The sequence below is a fragment of the Artemia sp. Qi Xiang Cuo genome, chromosome 2, assembly GCF_049724085.1.
Source record: "Artemia sp. Qi Xiang Cuo chromosome 2, ASM4972408v1, whole genome shotgun sequence".
NCBI lineage: Eukaryota > Metazoa > Arthropoda > Branchiopoda > Anostraca > Artemiidae > Artemia > Artemia sp. Qi Xiang Cuo.
The window spans coordinates 94,168,565-94,196,470 of NC_142795.1; the positions used below are offsets into that span (position 1 = coordinate 94,168,565).

Below are 27,906 nucleotides of genomic sequence, written 5' to 3' on the forward strand. Positions count from 1 at the left end.
TATCAGCCAAGAGCCTAGCCAACTATACCTGCACACAGAGCATAGAAATCGACATCTATCCTCTTATATTGGAACTCCTAGATTCGAAAGATCTGCTGAAAGATATCTGAATATATCTAATAAATATGAGGCAATCAAGCCAGTAGCTCTGAAGCCCACAGAGTGAAGCAAAAGGAAAAGGGCTAAATAGTTATACTGAAAAGCCCGCCTGCTGTTAAATAGAAGAAGAAGAAGAAGAAGAATGCTCTGCGTAACGCAGGTACCGATCTCCTGATTTTCTACCTTCGGCTGGCAGTGTATTGCGTGTTTGGGGGCAAATCATCCGAAACTTCTGGGAGAAGGGCGGTAAAAACTATTTTTTGTGTGGGCAGAGTAAGCCTACCTGGGCCTAACGATTGTGTACCTATGTCTTTTCCTCAACGAATTTATTATGAGGACTCTCCGCCATACTGAATAAAAACTTGAGTTTGACATGTAATTTAAATCTGCAACAAATTGGGAAAGGGCAGTTTCTAGGTATGTCGAGTTTACATGACTCGCTTAACAAATTTTATCGAGCACTTCATCCCCAGCGACTATGATTCGTTCGTGTATGCATCCCCATGCAAGACCATTTACCCGTTCTTCTTCAGGCGTACAAATAGGGACAGGGATTACTGCTAAAATACAAAGTAACGGATTTACCACGGGCAAGAGGTTAGCATTGAAATGCTACAAAGGCAGAATCCCTGGGTGTGTTTTTTTTTTGTTTCTTTATTCAAAATTTGTCGCCACAAAATGATCTCATCAAATAGTCCTGATCTTTCAAGGTCGTAAATTCTGTAGGTTGGTAATTCTTTAAGCGTTTAGATTTTCACTTTCTTCTAGGCTGGTTCGTAACAGAGGTTAGAAAGGTGATAGTATATTTTGGTGCAATTCAAACGTTTGGGTGCAATTCAAACGTCTGACCAGGCAAAAGCCTGGACAGAAGTTTTCGATTAAATAAAACATAGTGACTTCCAGAAGTATTCCTCAACCAAGACGATGGGGACATGGTGTCTCAGTGGTTGCCACATTATTCTACTTGGTCTCAAAATAGGGATCTCCAGATGTTCATATAGGCCACTAAATCTCTTAAATTAAGCAAAAATCTGACACTCGACTTATTTCGAGCCTCTTCTAGTTTCTTTTTCACAGCTATTGCAGACTTTAAGGCGTCGGAAAGGTCAAGATTTTCTCTCTGCAAGCACACACTTAATGAAAAAGTCAGGGAAAACATAATCGATTACAAAGAGGCTCACTAGAAACTCACTTTTTTCAATCACTTTGAAGAATCTGAACCTTTCATTGACGTGAAGCCCGTGTCCACTGTTTAAAGGATTGTCAATGCTTGGATGAAAAAAAAAACAGTAAAAAAAAAAGTTTAAAATATGTTTGGTTTTCAGTAAAGCGCAAATGACGCAATAGCCTTTAAAAGGATTAGAGGGGGGGAGGGTAGTGTCCCTACTCCCGGTTTTAGTAATTTCTGTCTGTTTAAGTTTGACTTGATTATTCATTTTTGTTTGTACTCATTTTACGATTTATTTGTTCATCTAAATCGGTATGTGTTATCGTTATGCTTGATTGTTTATTTTAATTCTTGTTCGTTGTATGGAAAAGGTCTAGAATAGCGGCTATTCATAAGGAGACATGCTAGAGCAAAAAGAAAGATATTTTTATATTGCTAATTTTATATTTATTTTTATGCTTTTGTTAAGAGTTTTTTAAAATTCATCTTCAACCCGCTTCCAGTCGTCACATATAGCACTATATATATATATAGCACTATATACAAATTAAACACTATATAGCACTATATACAAAAAAGGTCTCATATATTGTACTATATAGCACTAAAGGTCTCATATATAGCACTATATAGCACTAAAGGTCTCATATATAGCACTATATACAAATTAAACAAAAAATTATGTAATTCTTACTTTATGATATTCTTACTTTATACCGAGCATCAATTAATCATATTACTATATTTCCATGTTTTGTGCAGGTTTATTGCTCATTTTTATCTGTTTCTGAATCAGTCATCAATTATTATATTACTTTATTACTTTTTTTTTACATAAAATAGGGCTATATAAGACCATAAGCGGAGGGGAAGGCTGGGGGAAAATTATCCAAAACGCGAACAAAACCATAGAATGAGCATATATTAGCGATCTAGGAGTATCTCTCTCTTTGTTCCAGCATGTCTTCTTCTGAACAGCTGCTATTCTAGAACCCGTTTTTGGTTTAATTTATTAATTGATAATTCACTGAACATTTATTTATCGATAATAATTCCTAGTCGTTTGAATGAGAAGATTGAATTGTTCATATGGCTCTTTACTTATCTTTGAAGAACTTAATTTTTGAAAAGTTTTTTTTTAGATTGATTTCTGTTCATTTCTCATTTTCAAATTTTTATTATATGTTAGTATTACGAATATTTTTTTTCATATTATGGTCATTTTGACAACTTGGATCCACAGAGTACCTTTAGATTTATATCGACATCCCACTAAGTATTTCTTAGAAGTTTCAATTTAATACCCAAAGCCGTTTTCTCAGTTATTATCTATACGCCCCTTTGGCAGCCTGGATGCACATGGCGTCTTTTGATTTGGTTCAACACTGGCCTCCATAATCCCTGAGAGTCTCAACTTAATACTCTTAGTCGTTCCTGGGGTAATTTAGATGCATATAGCTAGTCTCTTTTAGTTTGGCTCAAAGTTCCCCTCAACATTCCCTAAAAATTTCATCGATGTTCCTAGCCATTCATGACATACTACAGATACACCCTTTTGGTAACCTAGATACACAGTGTCTAGTACATAGGGCATAGTGTCCTCTGATTTGTTTCACCGTCTTCCTCATCATAATATCCTTATACATTTCGGAGATATTACAGATATTCTCTTTTGGCTACCTAGATACACACATTGCCTTTGATTTAATTCAACATGCCATAAAAGTTTATCCTTAGCCGTTCCTGAGATATTGCATATAGGCCATTTTGACATCCTAGATGCATTTAAATTCATCTGATTTGATTCAACATCCTCCTCAGCTCTCCCTGAAAGTTTCAAGTGAATACCCTCAGCCACTCTTGACTTATTGCATATATGCCATTTTGACAATTATGGTGAAAGTTTAAACTTAGTTATTCCTTGAAAATTTCAAGTTAATACCCTTAGTCGTTCTTGAGATATGTCAGATACGTCTTTGCAAATTTTACTAGGTCCGTGGGTTTTTTTTTGTCTGACATCTTTATACCAATCGATAAACATTCAAAACTGAAGGAATCAACTACTACTTTCTACGGCTGAAAAATATTTTCGGGGTTAAAAGCCTTTCAAATTTCCACCCATTAGGCCAACTAGGAGTCATTTGACTCATGTAGACAGGCACGGATAGAACACATATCTGCAGTACTTACTTTTACATGAGTTTCCTAAGAGCTTCCTAAGAGGCCCGTTCCATGGCTACGCCTCTTTCCGCTAAAAACAATAGCTAAAACGAGGAATAATAAAATAAGAAAACAGCAAAAGACATATATTCCCTCAAATACATAAACAATTGTATTTCTTTTACTGCTTAATAATAGCCATCTTAGAGAATTCCAATCAGATCTATGGATGAGTTCTTGTATGATAAACCAGGCAGGGATCCTCACTGCCTTATTATCACCATTAGGGCTATTTGGATCCTTCTGAGGAGATCATTCAATTACATTTTGGGGCTAAAAAGAATTTTAGATATATAAGCCTTCGAAGATTTTTGCCGATTAGACCTTTTAGGGCTACTTTGACTCGTGTGTTCAGATATGGATATAACAATTACGTGTTTGTACATGTTGGATTTTGACCAACACCCTATTTCTTATCACCAAACTGCCCACGTTTTGAAGTTTAAATTTCTTACAAAATACATTTGCGTTTCTTACTTAATCGATTTACTAGCCCATGTATCTCGGCCATTAGGTCGGCTATCATTTAGCTACGTGGTAATCACCCAATACGCTCAGTTCACCTTTTTATCGCCTTATCCTTCACGCAGTCCAGCACAAAGATCCCTGGGGATGTATGGCGAAGAGGACCAGTTTTGGTTCACAATACGTTTTACATTTGTCAAGTCATTTTATGTATATGAAGTGTATCTTTTCCTATTTCCGGTTATGAAATAGACATTGCAAGATTAGACTTTGAGTATATTTAGAGATATTGAATCCCTAATTTAGGTATTCATCAGTAGGGAGGATGGCAAAGGTAAGGACTTTATATCAAAGATATTGGAATTTAAAGGGATTTGTCCTCAAGGTTTAATTTTCATTCGGTTACACCTACATTACCTTATTTTCCTCCTCGAATAAGATTGTCTAGCAGGGTGCTGCACAGTCCGATATTGGAATTAAGAAATCTAGTGCTCTTGATTTTTCCAACAACACTACAATACTTATTTTCAAATTTGCAGTACCTGTAAGTAGGAATATTCCATAAGCCTCTCCAATGATACTGTTTCATACTAAAATATTCCAGAGTATACATTCCGCAAACTATTCCAAGCCCGTTGCAAAGTAAAGCATCCATGATCCACTGAAAAAAAGCATGAAAAATAAAGATGAAAAAGATTGTGTCAAAACAAGGCAGACACAGGGATAACACAACTCGAAACACCGTAATCTATCACAGAAGTTTAAATATTTCATTAATCTTCTTCCCCCAAAATATTCTTCACTCCAACTATGATTATGCTTAAACCAGGAATCTAGCGAGAACAAAAACTAAAAAAGAGGAAGTGAAAAGGAAGGGTGAGCAAAGAATAGGGAAAGAAATGATAAAGCGGAGGAAACTCTTCATCCCCCAAAATATTCTTCACTCCAACAATGATTGTGCTTAAATCTGGAACCTAACGAGAACAAAAACTAAGAATGAGGAAATGAAAAGGAAGGGTGAGCAAAGAATAGGGAAAGAAAAGATAAAGCGGAGGAAACTCTTCATTCCCAAAAATATGCTTCACTCCAACTATGATTGAACCAGGAATCTTACAAAACAAAAACTAAAAAAGAGGAAATGAAAAGGGAGGGTGAGCAAAGAATAGGGAGAGAAAAGATAAAGCGGAGGAAATTCTGCTGCAATGTTTTTGTTTTATAATATTTGTAAAAAAAAAAACAAGTCTTTGTAAATAGCATACAATATTCCTTGAATAGAATACAAATGTTACTTCTATTGTTTAAAATTAATTTCTAAGTTTCTCATTTCCTTGTTTTTAATAAGTACCAGGTTTGATAAAATAGGTTTTGATATTATAAAAATTCCATCAGGTTAATAACTATCATTGAGAGAGCAGCTCAATAAAGCATGAGGGCAACTTCCCTTTAGTTCTCCTGCACGCACCGTGTACTGTTATTCATATGAAAAAATCACAAATAGTAAAAATGTAGGTAGCCCAATCACCTTGGGATCATTTTGGGCGAACTTGACGCTTCGATATAACTTTTTTTTTTTATTAGAGGTGGGGATACAGATTAAAAGAGGAATAAACTCGCCCAATTAAGCCCAATCAATAATAGAAGCGCTAATTAGAGTTAGATCATATTACAATTTGGTTAAGGTAAATTTGGTTAGGAAAGAAAGAAAGATCAAAAGTCACTTTCTATCCTTTCTTTATACAGCATAAAGTAGAAGAATGCTAAGTTGGGCAGAGAGGGTACGTCAAGAAGTAGATCCAGAACCTGTTTTTGAAATTTTTTTTCAAAGGTGCGCGTGTAATACAATCCCTTTAATTCAACCCTCTAACTGAACTTTCATTCAACTCTTCACCCGTTCAGCTTAAACCCCATCAAACTCAATTCTGTTTAACTCAACCCTCGTCTAACCCGAGTCCCTGGTTAACACAAAGCCCCGTGTAACTCAACCCCATTCAGTAAATTTTTTGTGGTTGACTACATCCAAAGGAAATATGCTAATAAAATACAAGTCGTACCATTAATTTCTTATTTCATTCCCTTTGCAAATATCATAGTCCCTTTTCCTACAGACCACCCTCCATCCTCGTGTTCCCAGATTACAATCTTAATCATGTATTTGTCTCATGTCTTGAATCTCAATTCAATTATTCAATTGAACTAAAAATAAAATATTGGATGTATGATTGCTTCTTTGTATCCCCACCAGTATAATAAGAGTTAAAATTGCAATTAAAGCTAGTCCAGAGGGTAAAATATGATTTGAAAAACAACACAAAATATATAAATGCAAGTCTAACCAGACAAAAGGCTTAAAATATAACTTGAAGTCAAGGAAACCGTAAAAAAGACTTTCTTAGCTATTAAATATACCGAAAAAAATCCATTTCAGACGAAATCGATTATTATGAAGTCTTTCTCGTTGCAATTTATGATTTGTGGTGGGGTAGACCCAACTGAATCAAGGCACAGGCCTCAAAGTTCCACTGCCCCCACACCCCAGGCAGCTGAGCTTGCGGAGTCTATCTACTGACCACCACCCCAATCCAGAACTTGAGTTTTAGCAACAGTAAGGTTCAAACCCACATATCGAAGAACGCCGGATTGCAAGTCCAGTTTAACATCCACCTGGGCAGGGTGGTTCTTGATGGATTTAGCTGAGAAATTAAATTGTAGGCTACTTCCTCTTGATTTTGGACCCAAGGTTGAAGGCAGCTTTCCTTGGAAGAAGGTGAGAGCAACAGCAGAATTTCTATTGGTATCGTTGTGATTCAATGGAGGGGCTGGCGGTCATGAGGGCAAAAACCTCCAATAGGCTTGATGTCAGTTTTTTCAAAGTTCTCATCTACGTATGTTCGTCCTGGTTTTATCCAGTCTGGGAAGGGTTTGCAGTGGAGTGCCTTTTTCACTGAAGCTTCTTCTGGTATTTTGGACATGCAGTCGAACCTGAGCTTCAGACGACAGCAACGGAACACAGCCCCAACGTGCAGCTGTTGGCTAATAGAGCCGTTTAAATGGTGGTCTTGTTGGCACAAGCCAGATATTTGCCTCAAGTATCTGTCGTCAAAGATGTTACGCCAGTATAACTCAGCTATTTACAGACGTTAAGTAACAGAGCACATATATAATGAAACCGAAAGCACAACAGTTACGTAAATGCATCACAAAAAGAGACAGAAGTTTCTAAATTTGAGCTATAAGAGCAAAAACGGACACAACAAAAAAGCAAAATTAAAAAAGCAGTTCAGTATGCACTTGAATCAAAAATTAAAATTAATCATTTAAAAGCTAATTCTTAATCCCTACTATTTCATACATTTTTTCTACAACGAAATTCCTCCATAATAGTCATTGGATAGTCCTTAAAAAAGCATTTCCTCTCTATTCTTTTGTGCAGGCACGAGAAGCATCATCACCCGAGCAGGAGTTCCCAACTTCGGTCCAGGGCTGAACCCCTTTGAAACTTATACCATAATCTTCCACCTTCGTTAGAAAAGGCTACAATATTACTTCTGAAATATTGCTTTACATATGATAAAAATTTTATCATAAAATTTGGTAACTTTAAACAAATCATTTCTTAGACCCGACTCTTTTCCATTTACGAAAATTTAAAAAAATTAAAAGAGAAAAACGGGTTTAATTTAAATCAAGCAGTGAACAAAACGTACTTAATACGTAGTAAAAACAAACACAACAAAAACATCAATTAATACAAAATATACAAATATTTCAACTCGACATCCGGGAGTCTTTATCAATGGTAAAGAAAAAAAAGAGAAAAGAAAAATAATTTAAATCCTTTAAAAAAAACACACACAAAAAACCACATAACAAGAAAGAGAGAAAAAAAAAGAACAAAAGACAAACAAATAAATAAACTCGCATTTTAATAAAACTTCCTCAATACTGCTTAACTGTAACACAGAACAGAAACACCAAAATCGTTTTCCTATAGAGGAAAAATATCTAGAGATTTTGGTGTTTCTGTTCTGTGTTACAGTTAAGCAGTATTGAGGAAGTTTTATTAAAATACGAGTTTTATTTATTTGTTTGTCTTTTGTTCTTTTTTTCTCTCTTTCTTGTTGTGTGGTTTTATAAGGATTTAAATTATTTTTGTTTTCTCTCTTTTTTTTTCTCTTTACCGGTGAAAAAGGCTCCCGGATGTGGAGTTGGAATATTTGTAAATTTTTCATTAATTAACGTTTTTAGTTGTGTTTGTTTTTAGAATGTTTTGTTCACTGCTTGATTTAAAATGAACCCGGTTTCCTCTCTTAAACTTTCTTAAAATCTTTTAAGTAAATCTTTCGCAAAGATTATTTCAAGACACCTGGTCGGGAACCCTGCATTAGAGGCAAAACAAAGACGAAACTTACATGATCCCACCAACATTCAGAGAAATTAGGAAGCTGATGTTCTAGCGTATATTCAAGGATTTCAAACATAATTGATATAACTGTGCACAGCCACCAGTCCCTCAAAACAAGAGTCTTTAACCACCAACCAAAAAAATGTGTAGGAACAAAAGCATCGAACTTGTCCCATATATTGTGCCACGGATCATCAGGAACTGATGGGTCATACATAAGACAACTTCCACCATATGATCTCTCTTCTAGTTCTTCCCCGAGGTTCTTATCAAAATGTTTAAGCAGCTTCCTTGCATCGTTTGGAGACTAGAAAACCGAAAAAGTGATTTCATAATGAGTGCTAAAAATTGAAAAAAAAATTATAATCAAGCTAAGAATTATCATTTAACAGATGTAGGACAATAAGATGCCCAAGATGATGTCTCAAGGCCATATATCTGGCGATAACTAAAAACTTCGTAAGACGGAGTAAAGATTCATTTCTCAGGTTTAAAAAAAGAATAAAATATCATTTAACGGTCTAGTGCCAAATGTGTCAAATAAGACCTAACACGGTTATATATTTGTTCTGGGGTCTTATAAGTGAAACTTTTGCTTCACTTTGCAAATCAACATTAACCATCATTGTATATTTACTAAGTCTTATTTATTATTAACAAACATCGTCACTCGAAACCCACATTAAGCTCAAACTGCACTTGTTAGCCTTCCAAAAGGTTAAAAAGGTTTGTTAACCTTTCAGTGTTAAATAACGAATGCTGGCTCTCTATTATATTTTATATCTCTCTGCTTTAAAAAGACTGGAGTTGAGGAAGAGCGCAAAAAGCGCAAAATTGCATCTGATGTGACTTTGTATTGTGAAGAGTTATCACTAGTGAGTTATTGATAAGTTATTCGTAGTAATAGCAGATTCAGTACCAACCTTAGCAGTAAATCTTTTATGTGCTTTAAATATTTTCTTGTTGGAAAAAAATGCACCTCAAACACAAACTAAAAATTATATTTCAACAGTCTTCATGACCAACTTGGTAGGAAAAGCATGCCAACGATGGTGAAGCTTCATTATTAGCTTTTGTTATTATTATCTTATTTGAATTTGTTAAGTTATTTTAAACCTATAATTCAATAGCATAAAAGCATACTTAATTAACAAAATCCAGACCTCACAGTCTAGAATGATAACATTACTTTATGTATGCATTTTTAGTGTAAAATTCAACTTCACTTTTTATGAGAATTACTGGTACTTGTCTTGGATCCGATAAACACGCGATAAATGAAGTTTCGTGAATGCTAATGAAATAAAACAAAATATGATGAAAATATAATAGTTTAGAAACAAATTTGGGCAATATATTTGCACATTAAGGGGGGGGGATCCTTTTCGACAATCGTGGGCTCCTAGAGCCCAGAGTGCCAGAAATGGTGGAGGGTTCAGAGAATCCCGTGGCTGAGATGAGCGCGGTTAAATTAAGTTGCAACTCTCACCTGGAACAGAACAAGCCTGAATCTGGGGCAAACCCGATTACAACACAGAACGATGAGCACCAGGAGAATTCTTAATACAGAAAGAAACCCAACTGGAGGGAGAGAAGAGAAGCCGAAAAGATAAGGGCGGATGGCCTGCAGGGGACATCTTCCCACGCCAGGGTGCCTGAGGGGAGAGGGCCTGGAGCTGAACACGGACATACGTCCCCGACCGCCAATATACCTCAACTAAAGGGGAAAAAAGAGACAGAGCCAATATATCCCAAAAATGGACCCCAAAGGGTACTCCGGGAAATCGGCACAACAAAGTAGAGAGGAGTAGGAAAGAGGCTCCTGGTGTATCGAAAGAAAAGAGGGGATTTGCAGAAAGTGAAATTTCAAGCTTAAATTCTGTAGATATTTGTATGAATTACAAAACTCGTAATAACTGGTCATTTTCCCATCCCAATACATACAACTTTCACCAAAATTACCAGGAAACGCCATTTAATCGAATGATAATTCAATAAAATGACGTAATAATTGGTAATTTTCACAACCACAATACATACAACTTTCACCAAAATTACCATGAAACGTCATTTAATTGAAATAATATTCCAAATTAAGTTAATTGATCACAGAGCCTACACATTGAAAGCTACCGTCCCAAAATCAGAACACTTTAGAATTGGCCCTGACATAGAAGACCAGAAAATTATAAAATGGAATAGAATATATTTATTCACTACAATAGCTGGAACTGGAACTAACATGAGCATGTCATGACGCAAAAAAAAGACACAAAACAAGGATCAAGAAACAAAAAACAAATAAATAGCAACATAAAAATATGAAAGCAGCATATGCTGCTTCAAGGCCAATAAATCAATATGAGTCATAAATAAAATTAATATAAAATTGATGTATTTCAAGAGTATTTCACGGCTAAAATAACAACCGCTTATACAGAATTTATCATAATATTAAAAATATAAATGGTTGGTGCATTCAAAAGCTGAAATAAACTGCGTCAAACATTAAATATTTGTCGAGACAATATTTTTAAAATACCGAGTAAAATAAGGGACAAATTATTTGCAATATCTCTCGGCACTAGAGGCTGGGCAAGTCATTAACTGTGGACAATTCTTTTTATTTGTTGGAGTCTAGTGACTGGTTTTTCAGTATGGGGGCTCTCAAGGTTGGGTAGTAGACCACGATGAGTTGGGGAATTCAAACAATTTAGTCCCAATCGATATGTCAACTCATTTCAACGACTATCAAGTGAATTCAAGTTGAGCTGTTTCAGTGCATCATCATAAGTTGAGTAGTTGTGTCCACGTATAATTTTTAAAGCTCTTTTTTGTAGCATCTCAAGTCTATCTGATTATAGAGATCACTCATATTCCTAAAGTTTGAGTTGCATTCATATTGAAACACTACAAGAACCATAACGAAATAATATTCCTTTTTTAGTATTCCTACAAATTTATGACATCTTTAATTACAAAAAATGTTATAGTACCAAAATGTCTTGACTTGTAACAGAATTTTTTTCTTCTCTTTCCAGAAAAAGTCCTCGGTATCATACCAAAGGAGTTAGTACTCAGAAATTAATGGAGTGCGCTTTCGCACAAATTTTATTTAACAGCACAAGGAGTTGAACAAGGATAGCACTACAGTCGGTGCTTTGTTTCGAACCTGTTTTGCATTGTTGTGAACATTAATACTTGATCTAATATATTCCACCAAGAAAACGAGTTGATATCTAGACGCAGCTAGAATAGGCTAGGGAGTGGCATCAGGATATCGTCAGTGATACCATCTAGGGATCCCCACACCCTAAGCACAGATATAAGTTTAGGCTAATATATATTGTTCCAAATTGTTTGTCTTTTTTCACAAAAAAGGATAACGTTAAGTCATTTTAAATCTCTTCTGTTTTGATCTTTCATTTTTGAGAAGAGAGACTTGACTTACTTGAAAAAGAGCAAATATGAGAAACAGCTCATACAGTATACTTAAGCAGAAAAGCAGTCTCCACAGGGCTGGATGGGGTCTCTTGAATGGGCCATCTGGCATTATGGCTACACCTAATACAATAAAGGTTCCAAGAGCAGCAATGATTCCTCTAAAACAAAAGCAAATTCTAGTCAGACACTGGAGTAATATTGAAATTCTTGTTGCAGGGTATGAGTGTGTAACAAATACACCAATATTAGGCAAACAGTTCTCAAGAAAACAAAATTTAATATCAAAAAAAGAAAATGCACTTCACAACAAATACAGATAACACAGAGCCAACTCTCGAGAAAAATGAAAAAAATAACAAGTACTATCAAACCTGTATACAGTCAAACTTGTACAAGTAAAACGTGCCAGTAATGAAAGAGATTTTTTGTTTATATTCTTTTATTTTATCATTAATCAATACTCATGAATAAGTTACATTGTCTTTTCTTATAAGCTTTGTATTCATGCCACGAGTGGGAGAATAGTGGAGGAAAAATACGGTTTGACCTCGGGGAAATTGCAACAGAATTTTTTTTTACACCAAAATGCTCAGAAAAATCAGCTTATTCACACCAAAAAAAAACACCCGAATCCCCCTTGTACAATTACCCGAAATCCCCCTTGAAGGGGGAAAATAAGGGGGGAAATAAGAATTTCTATTTGGACGTATTTTTGGGTTTAAGTGGTCGTTTTCTATCAAATCAAGCACGAAGAATCCGAATCCGACGTCAGAAATCACGCTTTTCGTACCCCAGTATCAATTTTCACCTTCACGAAACGGAGGGGGAGGGGGGGTAAAGTACGCGGATCATTATGTGCCGGATTCCTGCAGCTAAAGGATCATTTTATATCAAATAAAGTACCGTATTGCCAAAAATGAGGTCAAAAAGTAGTTTTTTTTTTTACTATTTACCTCATTTCCACCATTAAGGGGCCTGTAATATGAGGGGTTGCTGAGTATAATATCTTGAAAAAACACTTCTTTAATCGATATAAAAACTTCACATCAATCAGTTATAAAAGAAAACGTTTAGAACTCAGGTAAATTAATCACAAGAGCATTTTGATTTTAAAGCACAACCTAAAGCTAATTCTTCTTCCTGCTCGTCTTCGTTATCGTCCTCATCCTGTCTTGCTGTAGCGTTAGTGCATAACACCCCTTTACATTCCCCTCAGGCAAAGCTGCAGGGCAAACCGTTCCGACGGCAGCTGCATCTGAGCGACTCGCACCCGCTGGTGCACTGGCACCACACCATCTTCAGTAGGCTCTCCGGTGCTGGTGAAGCATCTGTCATAATGGGAAGATACATATTCCGTGACGAAGAGAGGCGCCAACCCCACTATTCGGGCTTTAGCGAGTTTGACGCATCTTGCCACTTCATTATTTGAAAATAGCACCTGAAAAAGGGATACTTTGCGACAGCCAAAGTTGGTTGAAGCCGCTCTACCTGAACAACAGCATTTGCACTTGCAACTCACATTGTGAATGCTCGCACCCGGACGTCCTTCAGGGTCTTTTCATTGCTTTTCCCTTTGCATATGCGGAGCAAAGCTTTCTCTCCAGCTTCGACAATCTTCTGGTGGTTGGATCCTGGTGTCATGAAGATCTTGCAAGCATCCTTAAAAATCCCATCTTTAAGTGACAAGGAAACCTCTGCTGGTTTTCCTACGCTGTGAAGTCTAAATGTTGAATCGCAGCCAGACATTGCTTGGCAAACGAGTAGATTTTCTGCTGCTTCGGTTCCTAGTTTGTTCTTGATTCTTTTTATGTCGTACACTCATCCACTATTTCCATGAATTTCTGTCTGCATAAAGATATCACATGCATCATGCTTGGTGTGGTACAGAAAAAGGACTAACAGGTTGGTATCATTTGCAATCAAAGTGGTCGAAGAAGTTTCAGCGCAACTGCCTGAAGTTTGTACAACTAAGATATCGGCATCATCTTGAGTATGTAGAACTTTGCATCCTGATTTTTCCAGCCTTTCAGTAAATAGGTCGATGAATGCATTTTTTATTTTTAGGATTTCTCAAAAATCCCTCCTTAATTTTGAAGATCTTCATGTTAGGAAAGAATTCAAGAGTTGCACACGACAAAACTATAGTTCTCTTCAGTTGCGTGCAATTTTTCGTTGTCGATGTATCAGTGTAAGAATATAAAACTACCGCTGCCTAGCCGAGATGTCTTGTGACATAATCAGCGTAAGATCCTGCCACCTCAGAATATGTGGATACGGCAGTCCACGGGATTTTATGGACTAGCCAGCCACTGTCCAAAACTCTCTGGGAGAATTGTCAATGTCATTCGACCCTTAATTCCCTCAGTTTTCATCAGTGCATTTGTTAGAGAGGCTTTGTCGGCTGTCCTCATCACCTCGAACGAACTAAAGAGCGATGGTGGAAAAGTACAGAGCTCGAACGACAGAACCTCATTCAAGTCAGAACCACTGTTACTAGCCACTGCAGCTAGGCGTTGAAAGATTAGAGCAGGGTCGACCATTACCCTCTCGCTATTTATCATCACAGATGACTTCTCAGCCATATTTACAGCTGTCTCCTTTTTCCTGAAAACATATTTGTCAATGTCTTTTGCTTCCAAATCCTTCAGAATCGTTTCTCCCAGATTTGGCATCGTCTGCGTTTACAGATGATGAAGCGCGGACACCAGTAACCACGTTCTGTGATTCCTGCCTGGTGGGTTCTAGGGGCTCAATGTGTCGAACTATCTGTTCGATGTCCGCCATGTCTCTAGCTCTCCACGAAGATATCCCTTCTGCTTGATTTTCAATAGTTAACTCCGCGAGGCCAGTCAGTTTCTGCATGCGTTCATTAACTAGAACCAAAGTAGGCATAGCAGATGTCCAAATTGTCTGCTGTAATTCAGTCATGCCTCTATCTCTCGTCAGACCTCCACTCGTGTTCATACTTCTCATTAACGTCTGTTCGATCACCAAATCAGGAGAAAGTGCTGCCCAGTAGTTGTCAGTTCTTCGGATGAACAGGTATTCCTGAACGTTCTGTACTGCCCTGGATTGTCTTTCCTCAACTGAAACATTGACTCCACTCGTTTTCATACTTCTCGTTAACGTCTGTTCGATCACCAAATCAGGAGAAAGTGCTGCCCAGTAGTTGTCAGTTCTTCGGATGAACAGGTATTCCTGAACGTTCTGTACTGCCCTGGATTGTCTTTCCTCAACTGAAACATCGACTGCAAAGTAGACTTCTTGTAAAGTTTGTGGCCGTAAGCAGCAATGTAAGGAATCAATTCCAACCACGACTGTAGATAAAGCTCAAGGTTGCCACTTCGTTCACCTCGCAGGTTCTTTCTCAGGATTCCAAGTAGGTCCATATACTGAAACCAAAGACGGGCAGTTCTGGACTCGGATAATCGTTCTTTTGCACTTTGAACTATTTCATAGATAAGCTCTGCTGCTTCCGACACCTGCAAGTTGTCGATGTCATCTCCTTCAAGGAGAGACTCTTACGCCGTTTTGCTCTGGTAGCATGTCATTGCCGTCAAACACTCTGTTACCCAGTTCTGATGATAAAAGCTTCGCATAAAGGGCTACCTCCAACAGACCATGGCCTCTCACTGCATGAGAGTCAGCTTTGCCTTGTAACATACTACGCCCAGTGTTAGGCGCATATACTTGACTTAGGATTTCCAAAAGTCCCGAGTCAGCCATAGGGAAGCCAATGGCTCCTAGGAAACTCATGCGTGTGTGAAATCCACCCAGGACAACAATAGCACTTCTTAAAGAACTTGTGGCAGGCTCTGCATCGACAATACACTTCGCCTTCCAGTAAAGAGGTTGGCCAAAGATAATGACTAGAGTTTTTTCCAGCTCGATTAGCGCACTCGTTAGCATGCATAAGTGTAGAATAAACACAGGAGATATTGCTTGGGTTGTGGTTAATCCTTGGCGAAAAACGAATATTCGGTTTTCCCGGATGAGGTTGCTTTTGGTGTATTGACCATATAAAGGCCGACCAGCTCATGTATGAGCTTTTGAAAAAGCCAAAGATGCGCCAGAGCGTTTCAACCTCCATTCATTGTCATAAATGTCACCATTTTTTGTCAAGCAAACTAATGTCTTTGGTTGCGACTTGGTAGGCTTTTGGTAAGTGTAGAATGGCATTGTGCCGACTGACTTCATCCCATCTCCACTTACTTCCTTTCTTGGCACTGAAGTTCCGTTACCGGGAACTCAGGTGTAGACACTTCAATAAGACCCATTCCATGAAAAGTATTCAAGCCGTCGATAGTAGCAATATCATAATTGACGGTATCTCCTACATACTGAAAAAAATGTGCTTTCTCTTTGGACTCTTCCAACGACGTTTGATATACTGCTCCACATCTCTCAAATCTTTTTACCTCTGAGTACGAAGAGCAGATGCCAAGTTTTTGCTGTTTGTAAATTAAAAAATGCATATCCCAGTTTATTCTTTTGTCTTTTTTTTTGGGGAAGTAAAAAAAAAAAAAAAACGGCACAAACATTGTATATAGCCTCAAACACGCCAGTCTTCTATCAAGTACTATGGTAGATGTCTCCACTGACTATAAAGAAAGACACTAAGGAATGGAAACCGCAAACTGAGGGGGAGTGGAAGGGATTCTGGAATACTGGTTTGAAATTAAACTGTTCGAGACTCTTATTCTAAGGTGCCATTCCTAGTTTGATTGGAAATGGTGAATCAACTGATAAGTGATTAAAATAACTAGTTCATGTTGGTCAACTTTCACAGCCGTTTTATGTAAGATGAGGTACTTGACCAAGTAACATCAAGTTTTTAACTTCATTTTGGAATTCGCCGCCATTGATTTCATAGGAAACAACCAAATAATCCAGCAGCCTCATAATTTCAAGTTTTACCCCGCCACCCTCCACCCTTTATGGGTAGAAATGGGCATTAGGGTACTGAAAAACTAAAATCTGAATTCATATTTGGATTCAGCATGCTTGATTTGATAGGAAACAACTATTCAAACTCCAAAATATTTAGAACCCCGAACATCGATTTCTCCCCTCATTTTCCCCCTTCCAAGGCAAATTTGGGATACTTGTGCAGGGGGATTCGAGGGGACTTTTTTTGTGTGATTACGCTGATTTTTTTGAACATTTTGGTGTAAAAAAAATTCTGTTGCAATTTCCCCGAGGTTTGACCATTTTTTTCCGTATCTTTCCTCCACTAGAAACCAAAGAATAATTTGGCAAACCAAAGAATTTGGTAAACCAAAAAATGAGGATCAAATTTTGTTTTTAACTGAAAATTTACATAAAGGTGAATAGTGTAGAACAAGGGGGGGGCAACTGAGTTGTACAGAGTAATGTGCAGCATAAATCTATTGGAACAAATCTTGGCTTCAACAAATGCAGCAGATCAGAAGCATTGGAAATTCTCTACTAGCAACTGGCATGTCCACTTTGAGGAGGGACACCAATTGAGAACTCAAGATAAATTATAAGTTTTGCAACACTTTCTGAAAAATTTCGAGGAGATATTTAGGTGGGTGACAGTAACTCCTTCAAATTGAACAACATTTCAGATTTCCCAATAGTTAAATTTGAGCCCAATTTTTTAATACAATTGTGCAAATACAACATGCATCTTAATTACTATTACTAACAGCTCACTGGAGCACAAAGTCACCTGAGTCTAACACAGCTACACACCCTCCTCCATCCCAATCTATTTAAGGTCCCTCTTTACACCATCCCAAGAAACACCAATTTCCTTAAATCCTTCCTTACAACCTCCTTTTACCCAATTCGGGGATGAACTGCTTTTCATTTGCCTTTAGATTGTTAACCAAAAAGCAAATATTTGGCAATCTGTCATACTTCATGTTCAGAACGTGTCCTAGCCACCTAAACCTTCCTTTCACTATAGCCTAAGAAAGCAGGATAGAACCACAATTTTCGTACATCTTACTGTTTTAAATAGGGTGAATCAAGCAGGTACCCGAAACATACAATTCCTCTGGAAAACATCAAACAACACTTCTTCCGTTTTTCTGAGCGCCCACGTTTCGGAACAATACCTGACCACTGTCGTCACTGTAGCTTCCAATATTCTAATCTTCCTTTGCACCCTTATCTTCTTATTCTTCCAAACTTTTTTGTACTGTGAAAGAACACCATGTGTATTGGCTATCCTACTTTTAACATCTTCGCTGCATCCACCATCTTTACTAATAATGCTACCTAGATAAGCAAAGCTGTCCATTTAATCGATCTTCTCGTTACCCAGCATCACATCTTCACCTTTACTTATTCCCAGTCTAAGCAAATTGGTCCTCGTAAAATTGATTCTAGAGTTTGTTCTTGCGTCCTGAGCTCTCAAAACCTCCAAATAATCATTCATTTTGCTAAAAGTTTAATCTAGGGCACTCAAATCATGCTCTCCCATAGCCTTTGCTGTGTTCCTTAGGACAAAGTCCATCAAAATGGTCCATATAAATTCCGATAGAATGCAATCCTACTTACCTTCTGATTCTCTTCTTTCTTCATTGAGGCGAAATATGAGCTTTTCAGTCAAGGCTTATTAGCCCTCTTCCTTTCGTCCCTTTATATAAGGTGTGCTAAACTCAGGTAGCTACAAGTCATCTGTCTCGAAGTGGCTCTTTGGATTTCAGGAGCTGGACAATCCTATTGTATATTTTGAGTCCAGTATTCTTTGTCCGGGTCTGGTGAGCTTGGCTATTAAAGGTAGTTGCTAATTATAAGTCTTTCAGTAGCTCTTTGGATTCCAGGGAAAGGAATAATCCAGGTATATATTTCGAGTTCAACACTCTTTATGCAGGTTACGTCAGCCTGACCCAATAAAAGCCAGCTAGTAGCCTCATTTCCTACCTTAATCGCAGCAATGCTATTCTCGTACATAGCACTAATCACGTTAATCTATTTATCTGGTATACCATACAAGGGTAGGGCCTTTGCTAAAGCTGTTCTATTGGCTGAATCAAACGCTTACTCAAAATCTATAAGATCTAAGACTAAAGCGGTCTGATGACTCGTGCACTTCTCAATTATTAATCTAAAAGTGGAAATTTAGCTGACACATCCTACCCCGTTCCTAAGCCACACTTAAAACTTTATTTACAGGATCTCTAATTCTAAAGATTATAATCATACCAAGTAATTTGCTTCCTACAGAAACCAAGCTAATGACTCTAATTTTCAGACTCATATATAATGACTTTTCACATTCACATTGACTTTCTGCGTTTTATTTTGTTGGTTTTTTTCTTCGGCACTCTCATTAAATATATTTTTTCGTTTCGCGCTGAAGAAGAAAGGCGCTTGTCCCCTCGAAATATTCGCTTTGGTGTGTTTTGTCAGCATTCTCATTTGACCTTTAAAACCCCATTTTTGCTCGTGTTTCTTTCTTGTTATGTCAGGCCAATGTGGTTTAAGAAATTATCTTATGGTATATATATATATATATATATATATATATATATATATATATATATATATATATATATATATATATATATATATATATATATATATATATATATGCCGCCTTAGCCAACCCAGCTACACACGCTCCTCCTCAATCCCAATCTATTCAAAGCTTCCCTCTCCACATCCTTCTAGGAAGTTCCCATTTTCCTTGATTTTTTCTTTACATCCTCCCAGCCCAAGCACAGACGACCTGCTTTCCGTTAAGCCCTAGAGGGTTGTTCGAAAAGGAGAATCTTTGGCAATCTATCACAATTCATCCACAGAACGTGCCCTAGCCATATCAACCTTTCTGTCATTGTAGCCTTAGAAAGCGGGATCGAACCCCACTTTTTGTGGAGCCTAATGTTAGAAGTACGGTCAGTCAGTCGAGCAACAAAAACAATCCGTAGGCAATTTCTCTGGAAAACAGCTAGCAAATCTTCATCTGTTTTTCAGAGCGCCCATGCTTCAGAACCTTTCTTATATATTTTCTGTAACTTTATCACGGTTTAGCTCAGTCACAAAATGTTCTGCTTTCTCTTTAGCCCTTCTGTGTCACTAAGTATGATTTCGCTCCCATTTATTGGTCGAAAAACAGGAGTCAACTGGTAGAACATGGGGGTACGGGGTTTTACCCCTCCCCCAAAATTTCGTCTGACTTGTAAAAACGCAACAAATTACATATAAACAAATTTTTTATGCGTTTTTCAGTTTTTTTGTCCCCCCCCCACCCAGAACAATAATTCTGGTTATCACCTTGAATAGGAGTGTCAATACTGTTTAATTTTATAATTAGTTTATAACTTTTTTTTAATTTATAAAACAATAATTCTTTTTTATAATTATTTGATTACAATAATAAATGTTTTATTACCATCCTTCAAGAGGAAAAATGACGCTGGGATAGCACAACTTGGATAATTTTACGTTAGCATCATCTATCCATAACTAGGTTATAATTGAACTTCAGGGTATGTAGCTTGATGAGTGTTCAATTGAGAACAGTTTGATCAAGACAATTTTAGAGTTTCATGAAGATGGAAGATTTGGAAAAACAAGCTGCCATCAAACATCAATTTATAGGTTTTTATGCCAAATAAAACTAAGGAGAAAACAGACAACAGATAAACGTGAAACATGTACGAAATAGAAGAACGTTTGCCCCAGGTTTCGTGCCCGGGTACAATGTTAATCATTAATAAATTGTGTATTTATTGTTGCTCTTACTTTTGATCTATAGTCATATTGGCTGATGATACATTTTTACAACAGAAACCATATTTTGGCAATGGCCATGAATGTGGTTGTTTAGAACAAAATGATTTCATTGACTTGAATCAAATTATGATGGAAAAGCATGGACTAAAGTTGTTTCACATAGCAGATACAGATCATATATTAAACTGGCTTCAGTGTAATACTTGAAATAATATTTTGTGCTTTAGCAAGATCTTTTTAGCAAGATCAACATCCTTGGGCTTTAGAAAGGTGCCACTCTTGCTAAAACCAGACCAATAGTGTTCCCTATAAAAATTTGAATGATTTATCACAGTAAATGAGACTTGATTCTGTTACTACATTCCTGAACAATTCGGAACAATGAACTTCACTAGGTGGCAACAATGTTGAGAAATAGACAAAGTAGTCGACAAAAATTGTTATTCTCTTTGTTAGGCATGGGACTATTCAGTAAACCCTCGTACAGGATAATCTCTGTTTGCTTTAAGATGTGATATCACCCTTAACTTTCTTATGAAAAAACTTGTTTTGCCTCTATATATTGGTGAATTATTGTGAATGGTAAGAATAGCAATTTGGTAATATTGGTAAATTATGTTGTACACCAGTGTTCTGTAAGCATTGTTTTCTTGTTTTGTTTGTTGTTTGACCAAATCCCACAATGTTTGACAAATGTTTAATAGCTATGCTTTAAACTGTGCCTTACTTAGTAGCATTTAAGGTTTATGTCCCATATGAAACATATCTGTTTCAACAAACATAACTGTAACTTGTATCCCAAAAAAAAACGTTTCTCATACCATTTGATTCTTAAGTTTCATATCTGCCCATTCAACTAACCAGATTTTTCGTATTATTGAGACTTTTCCTTATAGAATAATCTAAACTGGACTAATAAATAAGAAAACATTTCTATTGAGATTTTGATACAACAATGGTAGAATGTGGCAAATGGCAACTGCACTACTTCACAGACCCTTTTTTTGGCCAAAACACTAGTGGGGTGAGGCATTAGTTCCCCAATTTTATGCTAAAATTCCAATATATGATAAACACTGTAACTTTTTTTTATAAGCATTGAGTTGGTTAAATTTAACTATTAAAAGGAGCTTAGAGATGCAGGTAGCCCCTTTATATATAGGATAGTTTCTAATCATTTCGACTTGTAATGCCACTTTTTACTTCCATTTAAAAAATTAAACAAAGCAAAACTAACTTGCTTTTCTGTGCAGATACCAAATAAATAAGTAGATTTACACATAGTCTAATTTGTATCTACTAGGTTATCTCGCTGCTCCCCAAAAAGCATATGTGCACATTAGGGTGGTCCTTATTTTTTCACTTCAGAATTATAAACCTCCCACCCTGCCATTTTTGTCTGCATCAAAAGTTAACAACATGGGCAAAAATATTTCCAAATTGGTCAATATTTAGGGTATGCTCAATTCAAGTGAAGTTTAGCATACGATCGCTATACTTCTGCTTGGACAATGTTTAACGTAATTTCAGATGCACTTAGGAAATTCATTCAGAAAACAAAATTTAATGAGGACATCTTAGATATAATCAATACTAAACTCATCCAATCATTAGTTTGTTAAAACAATCATAATGACTGGTTAAAATATGTCACTGGCATAGCAAACATCAAACGTATCTTTTAGTAATTGATAAAAAAATACACACTACAAAGTCATGCTGGGCCTGGGCTGTCAGAGGTTGTGGCTAGCCCTTGAAGGATTGTTGACTTGTTAGAATCAGGAAAACGTTTGCGATGCTCTTTAACTACTTGCAGAGCAAATTGCATCTGGTCTTCATTTTTTGTTAGCCACAAATTGTTGTCCTGCATAAGGACAACTCCATGTTCGGCTGTGTCATTCACTACTCGTAGTTCTCTGACGATTGCTTCAGCCTTCACATAGGATTCATTATCCACCCAGGTCTCAGGATATGTAGACAAGAAACTATCTGGAATCGAAAGGATATTGAAGAAGCTCCTTGTATTGTGTGTAACAAAGTCCTGTAGATTCTTGTTGGTGACTGTAGTTTTGTCCACAGTGATGCGCTTCGGTGGGCCCTCTGTTCCTTCATGGCAGAGTGCTTCGACCATTGCTCTTTTTTCAGTTGCATCAACACCCCTGTCAAAAAATGCCAATCCTATCAGTTCTTCGCTAAGATACCACAGCTGCCCACACAGTTTCTTCAGTGCACCAGTTGCTGCTGGCGATCCACACGTGAGGAGACTCTTCAGAAGCATTAAATCATTGGCTGGTGCTGCTGTTAGCAAAGGAGAAAGGAACCACGATTTAACATAACTTCCTACACCAAAAGCACAGAAGTTGCCCAGACCAGTGATTTCACGATCAGTCAGCTTGAAGCCAGAATCTCTGAGCATGTATATTTTCAATGCATAAATCAGTCATGCCATGAAACGAGCACGATGAAGGGCTTCTGGTTTCCTGAACATCACACCACGAGCCAGAAGGCCACCAATGAACAGCAGGGAAAGCTTGAGGAGCTCATGGTAGTCTTCACGTTGATGACAAATACCCAGCTGATCAGTCAGATAGGTCTTCATATCATCGAAGGCATCAACCAGAGCTGCAGCAGTGAACAGAACCTCAATACCAGGCTTGTAATTACCGTACACAATGTTTGGCCAAAAGGCTTTGAACCGTTTGAACATATGCATGTCTGGGCTACTTGAAGGTCCCATTGTGATGCTGAATGCCTCTTCCAGCATTAATTCATGGATGTGGTGTCTGCATGCAAGATGCAGAACACTTCTACCAAGATGCTGTTCAAACAGAGTACAGGCATCGTTCATTTGGCCGGTGTTGCTTGATGTTATATCAAAGGTGAGAGCCTTGATGCTGTCTACAATGCCCCAGTCAGACACTGTGTCCATCATTGCATCTGCCATGGCTTTACCAGTACCTAAAGCCAGCTTTGAGATACAAAGCAGTTGTTCTGTTCCAGATGCAGAAACGATTATCGGCAGTTGGTTAACTTTTTCATATCCAGTGAGGTCTTTCATAAGCTTTCCATCCCAGTGAAGAACCATTGGCTTCTGGGGATTGAAATCAGACTTCAACTGAGATGAAAGTATGATATGATGCTTTTGATAGTAACGTCTTGTAGATGATCTGTTTATATTAAAATCCGGAATGTTTTGATCTGTTGCGTGAAATATTTGGGGAAATATAAGAAAAGCGTTCCATTAACGTGTCTTCTTGTAGTGTAGGGATGACAGGAGTGCAGGAGTTAAAATGTTAGTTCTTCCACGGTTTCGTTTTGGTGTACATGGTTGTTCGGTGGCTTCACTGCCGATTCTTTATAATACTTCCTTGTCTGCATTATCATTACTAGAAGACGAATCAGAAGACTCCCACAACACAGTTCAATTCAGATTTGCTATGTCAAGTTGTTGTTTTGTCTTCAAGTGAAACTGGATTTTTTGTTTATTTTCCTGTACGGTTTCCTTTTTTGTAAGTGACATGTCAACTCCTGCCATAACCCTTCGCCTTCCTTTTTCCCGCTGGGCCAACAAGAATTGCTTGTCTTCCTCAATTTTGATGAGCTGTAACGCTTCCTGGTGGGCTACGTCAAAGAGATCATTGAAACCTTCCTTGAATTCTTCCTCATTGGCTATCTGAGTTGCTGTCCTTCTTGCTTTGTTTTTCTTCAACCCTTCCCATCTCTGCACTAAAACTTCAAGTTGGGCAACTGCATGATGACTCTAGCACATGGGTATTCTGGCTTTCTCCCAGAACATTTGAACGTCCTTAATTACTGATACTGCTGCCTCATGTTTAGTCTTGGCTACTTTCAGCTTTGTGGCATAGAGCCTGAGAACATCACCAATCGATGGCAATGTTGAACCATATAGATCTTCCAAAGCTGAACCAAGCAGGTACACTTCCTGTTTACTGCGTGTGGATGTGGAAATCGCCATGACCGACTGTAAAACAAAACATTTTATGTGTACTTTAACAATTGTCCAATCTGTCAGAAAATTACATAGCAGACAACATTGAATCAAAAATAGTATTGTTCTAATAGCAAATTAATAACAAGTCAATTTCAAATATGAATTTATTATATCTGACAAATGACAAAATTTCAGCTATAACAACAAACATTAAATGTAAATTGATATATTCAGTTATTCACCTGATATTGTCTTATCAGCTTGGTATCCTATGTATTTATAATCAATCTTTATCTGAGAAAATAAAAACTAAACAATACTAAAGATGTCTGCTGCAGGAATATTTAATCAAATGTAATAATAAATCTTTGATTGATTCAGTAAGTAAATGTTGAAGTTAATTTTAAATAGTGACATAAACTTCTGTAGTTTTACACGAATATATCTGCTAGATTTGCAAGAAAATGCACAGACACCTAATTGATTATTAATATATTACCCTGAATCCCTTCAGTTATCTCTTTATATAATACATAACACCTGTTTTGTGTTAGAATTCAGAATAAATACACAATTAACTAATAAATATATGCCCTGAACCAATGATTTTCTTTATATATACCCGATTTATATAACAATCAAGTATAATCAAAATTCAGGTGCCTTGAGCATGCCAAAAACATGAAGTTATCCTAAAAATAAATGACACTTTGTATTTCTATCATAGAAGAATAGTTTAGGATGGTGGGAGGCAGGAAAAACAAAAAATATTTTTTTTATATATACATAAGGACCACCCTAGTGCACATTACTAAAGGTAGAATAATTATATGTAATTTCTTTTTACTACAAAAATGTAAATTCTAAAAATTTCACTTGGAATCAACCCACAAAAGCAGCTTGATGTAGATTCAAAAATCCAACAAAATATGAAGGCTGATATTTGAAACTTATCCAGTCCTCACCAGTTAGTCGAATGACTACCTCTAAACATTATGCTACTATGTTTTCCTATAGATAATCAATAAATGTTCAATGAAACTTATGTCAAATATTCTCAAACATATGTAATCATAGCTAAACAGTCCCAAGGTTCAAGATTCAAAGAAAAACTTGAAACTAGTTTTTTTTAAATACAAGTAATTATAAATCTTTCTTCAAGGAGTATTTCAAACTTTGAAGCATGTGAAGAAATAGTAAGGGAAGTATTGAAAGTTGAAACTCGAAACAATCCTGGGACGGTGATTCATTCCTGAAAGTTATAACAACAAAACATGACAATTTTCAAAGCTTATAATAACCCACTGTTCTGGAATGAAAGAGATGGAGGTAGAAAAAAAAATAGCTACCCAGATCCTACCTTGAGCTACACATCCATTTCTTAAGCTTGTATTAATTTAGGACAAGAGAAATATAACTTGTCTCAAAAGTACTCAAATTAATTAACAACAGATAAAACACAGTACAAAATAAGCTGTATTAGAAAAACTGGTCTTCCAACAGAAAAACAAACCATTTCTCCTTTCAAAGATACCTTTTGTTGTTATGCAAGTCGCCTTGTGTTTTTGCATTCAAGAAATGCTCAATGGAGAATTTCTCTTGAGCAATTATTGATTTTATGTTGACATATATTTTTGCTAGAAATGATTAGAAGTACCCACTTACAACTCATTTAAGCAAAATGTACTAACTTTGTTAATTTAAGAAATCAAAATAAATAGATATATTATACAGAATTCCAAAGATGCTAGCAACGATAGGTGCTGGGAGTCCAAGAAGTCCTATTTTACTTGTATTTTTATAGCTGGTGAATTTCTGTATGATAGATGGTCAACATTGAGTTTTTTTTTACTTGGAAATATCAAGATGGATAATGCACCTGTAAATAATTATATGTTAAAAATAAAAATAAAAACAAGCCAGGAACATACCTCTTAATATTGTAGTCAGTGTCGTCGGTGATAGGTTCAAAAGCTACATAGACTAGAACAATGACTAGTACAAAGAGGGCTGTGAGGGTGTGAGCTCTCCTGAAATATAGAGCCTGTCATACCTTGAGGGTAATAGGACTGTGTGAGAAAAACTGGGAGATACAAGACTATATAGAATACTAGCTTTTTCAAAGGACAAGTGCATACAGGGGGGGGAGGAATCAAAATATTTTCAATGTAAGGAGGTGGGGGGATGGTCAAGGGCAGAAAAGGGTTCATTCTATGTATTTCTTATGCCTAGGGGCAGGAGTTGTTTCATTAAATTGTAGTCGAAAATGGCTAATTTTACTTTCAATTCTACAAGCATATTATTTATACCTTAAATGAAACTCCCAAATGACTAGCCAATAAAACCATTTACAATCCAACATGCAATTAAACCTGGGTGGGATGAAAACCTTTTATGATATTTGATATCTCCAGATTACTAAAATTTTGGGTCATTTTAGAAAGAGTCCATTTTATCAACATGTCAATGGAAACATTTAAGGGAACCTGAATTTACACTCTCATTGAGCCCCTCTACTTACTTTGAGGGTCTTTTCCCTTTTTAGAAAGGTCCTGCATTAACTTAGATTAGAGCCTTGAAACCTTGGAAACTTTTTACTCTTGAAATTCCTTAAACATCAAATATTCAAAATTAATTCTCTAAAATCAAGTCCTGAAAAGTTAATGAAGATGAAATAGTGAACTGACCAGAATCAAATTTTATGGATTTCTCTATTCCAACAAAAGTTTCAAGCTTAGAAAAGACTTCTTCTTCTGTTCATTTTATATATCTACTCTTGAAATCCTTATACCACCGAGCATTCAAACTTTTTCCAAAATAAAGTGCTGATAACCTAATGAGAATGAAATGGTGACTCAGCCAGGATACACTTTTACAGATTTCTCTATTTCAACAGGCATTTTCAATCTTATAAAATACTTCTACTATCTAGTAGTGTAGGATTGTTTCTTTTAATAGGCAGTTTATAAAACAGATCAAGGCAACATAGGAGGCTCCAGATATCTATCAAATTTCACGACAGATGGTAGTTACTTATCCTTACAATCAAAAAGGATTTCAACAAATTCACAAAAAAACAAAAATAAACAATCAAACTATGACTCAGCTATGACCTACCTACAGATTTCAAAATGGCATAGAAATTAATAAGAAATGTTTAAAGTAGCATGATAAGAGATAAAATATTTATTTCAGAAAATCACTATCACAAGCCCCAAAGAGCCAAATTTGGAGTAAAAAATATCATAAAACAAAAACACAAAAACTGGCAAAGAATGCCAAAACGATAGCACAAAAGAAAAATCAGAATGAATAATCATTCACAAGTCAATCAATTAACTGTTAGATGTCAATTATAATCCCTTTGTTTAAAGTAGGCAATAATCTACATTTAGTAAATAACCAACTTATTTAGTAAAAATAAGAATTATAAAAGAAGAGGCT

General features: G+C 36.5%; 1 protein-coding gene across 1 annotated transcript in view; it reads right to left on the bottom strand.

Moving 5' to 3' along the window:
• The window catches only part of LOC148955835 (phosphatidylserine synthase 2-like), a 63,084-nt gene that overhangs the window by 12,030 nt on the left and 23,148 nt on the right, over positions 1 to 27,906 (bottom strand). Inside the window, exons 2-5 of the mRNA XM_089104550.1 lie at positions 26,394 to 26,492; positions 11,806 to 11,956; positions 8,362 to 8,661; positions 4,495 to 4,613 (exon numbers count right to left, since the gene is read on the bottom strand). Of these exons, the coding sequence (XP_088960676.1) occupies positions 4,495 to 4,613; positions 8,362 to 8,661; positions 11,806 to 11,956; positions 26,394 to 26,492 (669 nt within the window). The remainder of the gene's footprint in view (positions 1 to 4,494; positions 4,614 to 8,361; positions 8,662 to 11,805; positions 11,957 to 26,393; positions 26,493 to 27,906) is intronic.